Source organism: Daktulosphaira vitifoliae, unplaced genomic scaffold (assembly GCF_025091365.1).
Source record: "Daktulosphaira vitifoliae isolate Bord-2020 unplaced genomic scaffold, ASM2509136v1 Scaffold_841, whole genome shotgun sequence".
Lineage (NCBI taxonomy): Eukaryota > Metazoa > Arthropoda > Insecta > Hemiptera > Phylloxeridae > Daktulosphaira > Daktulosphaira vitifoliae.
In genome coordinates, this window is record NW_026100404.1 from 1 (window position 1) to 3,560 (window position 3,560).

The window sequence follows — 3,560 nt, forward strand, 5'->3', positions numbered from 1 at the left end:
AGTCCTCTTCAGTTATATTACTCTCATTTAGAGAACTATAAAACTCATTTATAGATGGTAGCGATGTTTCGTTAAGTTTCTCGAATGAGTCTGTATACTCGTAGGGGTAAACACCTTTACGAGTAATAAGACCTATATCTGTTTGAGGAAAATGTTTTGCTGTCTCTTTGAATTTTTCAACATCCCCTTTAGCCAAATTTTCGGTTAGTTTTGCCAAACTAGATGCCATAAATCTGTTGCTGTCTACAAATCTTATTTTAAAATCTTTAGTAACATACTTTGAAAATGAAATAAATTTTTCTTCGGTGTTAGGTATAACATTTATCGGTTTATCATCATATCCTAGCTGTGTTACAATGAAATGACTGTCATAATTTGATAAGTTATGAAAAAAACATGGCACGAATTTAGGAGATTTTAAATTTAAATTACACTCATTACAAATTGTCTGTCGATAATTAGAAGTTAAATGATCATGATCACGCACTGGTTGATTGTTTGTGGAGAATTTTTTAGAGCATAAAGGACACGAACCCCGTTTTACTATATCGTTATGTTTTTTCGCGTCAGCATGCTTAAAAGTCATTGGCATGTTGACTTGTAACATTTCCGATATATTTCGAGCTACTTTAACAATTTCTTGAACAAAATGTTTAGCCACCGCACCCTTTTCTCCAAGACCGTCCCCTCTGTACAACACTGGAGACGTTGGAATTGAAAACTGCTGTAGTAATGTAATTGGTATGTCTTCTTTAGCCTTAACATAATAACAGTAGCTCATGGGTTCATGGTCATGAGTTATTTGGGTATTATGCAATTCTTCAGAGTCGTGTTTGAACAAAACAGCTTCAAAATCCGCGTAAATGGCAACAGGATGCCGTTCAGTATTGGCCCAGTTTTCAAATTTGGTTGTTGTGTTAGACTCAGGCATAACTGGTGTTATAGGCTCGTTAACTCTACAACGCTCTTTGTGTTGACGTAGAAGTTCTTCTTTGCTGGGTTTTCCTGGCTTGGAAATGTAAGTTTTAAAGCATCTTCTACATATAACAGTTTTAGAACAAAATGACGTCATCGATGATCGTACCAGCTTAGCCAGATCGGTTATGTAACAATAATGTCTCTGGCCAGCCTCGTTTGAAATCATTAAAAGATCGAAATGATCGGGTTTTTCATCCTTGCACACTCTTAAAGGAATTACAATGTTTTTTTCTACTTGTGGATGATTTTTCTTTGTTCTATTTTTGTATGTTGCAATACCTTTTTTCAGTCCATAGACGTTTACTGATACGTTGTTGTTCTGTTTTTCAAATTTTGTAATTTCTTCAAGAGTCAAAGGCATAGTAAGCCCTGAAAAGTTGTATTTGTGTCCATTTTCTTCAAAATGTTTCTTCTGGAGCGTTATACGAGAGGCGTTAACTGGGTTGATGGTTTTCGTCATTATACTATAAATAAAACAATTATTATCATCATCGTTTTTGACATTTATAGTTGAACGTTTACTTTCGATTTCTTTAGGAAGAGGTAAATAACTACCTCCACCAAAAGGTGTGTATTTATCGGTATATAAAAGAATTCCATCAATTTTTTCAAGCGTAAAACCGCTTCCTTTACCCTGGTACTCTTCTTGTTCTAGTAAAAGTTTTGTGAAGTCTTCATTCAGAAACTCGTTAATCGGACTCGATACATACAAACTTCTTGATGTTGTTTTAAAAGACCTATTTTCTTTAACTTCGGCGTTATTCGGTATGATGTAGGTAGACTCTAATTTTAAGCTATATTTAATTGGGCTCTCATTCAGTAAATTTTTGAGTAATTTAATTAACTCAAGTCTTGTCTCCTCCAGAAATGTTTCATAATTAAGAGTTTGTTTTAAATTTTTCTTATAAAAAGTCTTGTGAAGCCCCCCGAATGCTTTTTGTATTAAACTAAACCTATTATCATTAATATTGCTCATTCGGAATTTCTTGGTTTTTCTCTCTTTAGAATCTGCTTGAAGACAGAGTCTGTCGATCTCGCTGTCGTCCCAACAATCGTCGGACTCATACGTTCTTTTTTCGCCTAATTGATAATCGAAATTTCTTAAATATTCTACTTTTATAACATTATATATATATACATAAAAATAATAGAATCTATATTGTTAAGAAGTCTTAAAAACCATTTAAGTATTTGTACTATTTAATATTGAGATTCCAAATAGATCTATATTAATTATAATTTATGTAGGTTTTTATAATTAACAAACCTCTATTGAAAATACATTTTTCTTACCTTTGTTTACGTTGGTAGAAGTAGACGGTTCACAGTAGGGTATAGAAATACTTTGCATCGGCTTATTATTTACAGTAACATTTATTTCGTTGGAATCTGCTTGTAGACAGAGTCTGTCTACTTCGCTGTCATCCCAACAGTTATCAAACTCGTACACTCTTTTTTCACCTAAAGATAATTGAAATTTCGTTGATTATATAATTTTTTAAGACTATAANGCACTCTTTTTTCACCTAAAGATAATTGAAATTTCGTTGATTATATAATTTTTTAAAACTATAACTACGTTTAAATAAAATTTTTGGAAAAATATAATCGATGTTTGAGCAAATAGAATTATTCACTGTACTTAGTAATCACACTAAATTATCGTAAAATAATAAAAATTGATTTGAATTAATTTTAAGAGTTGTAATAATTACCACGTTTATAATATATAAATTTTTCTTACCTTTATTTACGTGGGCAGAAGTCGAGGGTTCGCAATAAGGCAGAACATCATTTAGCACCGATTCGTTAATTTTAGGTTTAACAAGACTTCTTCCGTTTAATTTCAACGTTTTTGGATTGTCTATTAAATATGTAATAAATATATTTAAATAAAATATTGTTGGAAAAAAAAAAAATATATATATATATATATAAATATATATTTAAGTTTAAATTAATTAAAGAAAATTTTTACTTACTATGTATCAAACGATGTCTTATTAAAGTACTTTTTCTATTAAATGTTTTCGAACACACTTCACAACTAAACTGAATACCGGTATGAATTTTCGTATGTAAGTTTAGGCTGCTGATGGTAGCAAAAATTTTATCACATGTATTACACTGATGCATTTTTACTGATTTTGTAAAGTACAAAAAATTGCAAATAAAGAATAGAGTAAACTCTAGATTTAAAACTTGTAGAATATCTCTAGTACGGATGATAAAGCGAGTTCAACAAACGGCACAAGAAACACAAGTGAGGCTCTTGCAAAATTTTAGAGCCATTTTAAAGGACTCGAAATATAATTCTTACCTGAAATTTTTCCTATCCCCCAAAACNACTCGAAATATAATTCTTACCTGAAATTTTTCCTATCCCCCAAAACTCATAGCTAATCACCGACCATGTTACGCACGGTCATTAATGAGGGCATTTTGAAAAGCCATTAACATATACTCGTTAATACTAAATACTTGCGACAATATATGTTTTGCGCATGTTACCTGATTAGCAGTGGAATTTGAATCAATTTCAAAAAAAAATGTAGCTGCAAATAATATTGCACTGTAAATAT

General features: G+C 31.1%; 1 protein-coding gene across 1 annotated transcript; it reads right to left on the reverse strand.

Moving 5' to 3' along the window:
- Positions 1–21: 21 nt before the first annotated feature.
- Positions 22–3,312, reverse strand: LOC126909672 (uncharacterized; the record flags this gene model as incomplete). Its single annotated transcript, XM_050692108.1, has 4 exons — positions 2,961–3,312; positions 2,723–2,842; positions 2,272–2,439; positions 22–2,058 (listed from the first exon to the last, which is right to left on the reverse strand). Coding segments are annotated over exons 1-4 (2,479 nt in total), but the record flags the coding sequence as incomplete, so codon positions are not given.
- Positions 3,313–3,560: the final 248 nt, after the last annotated feature.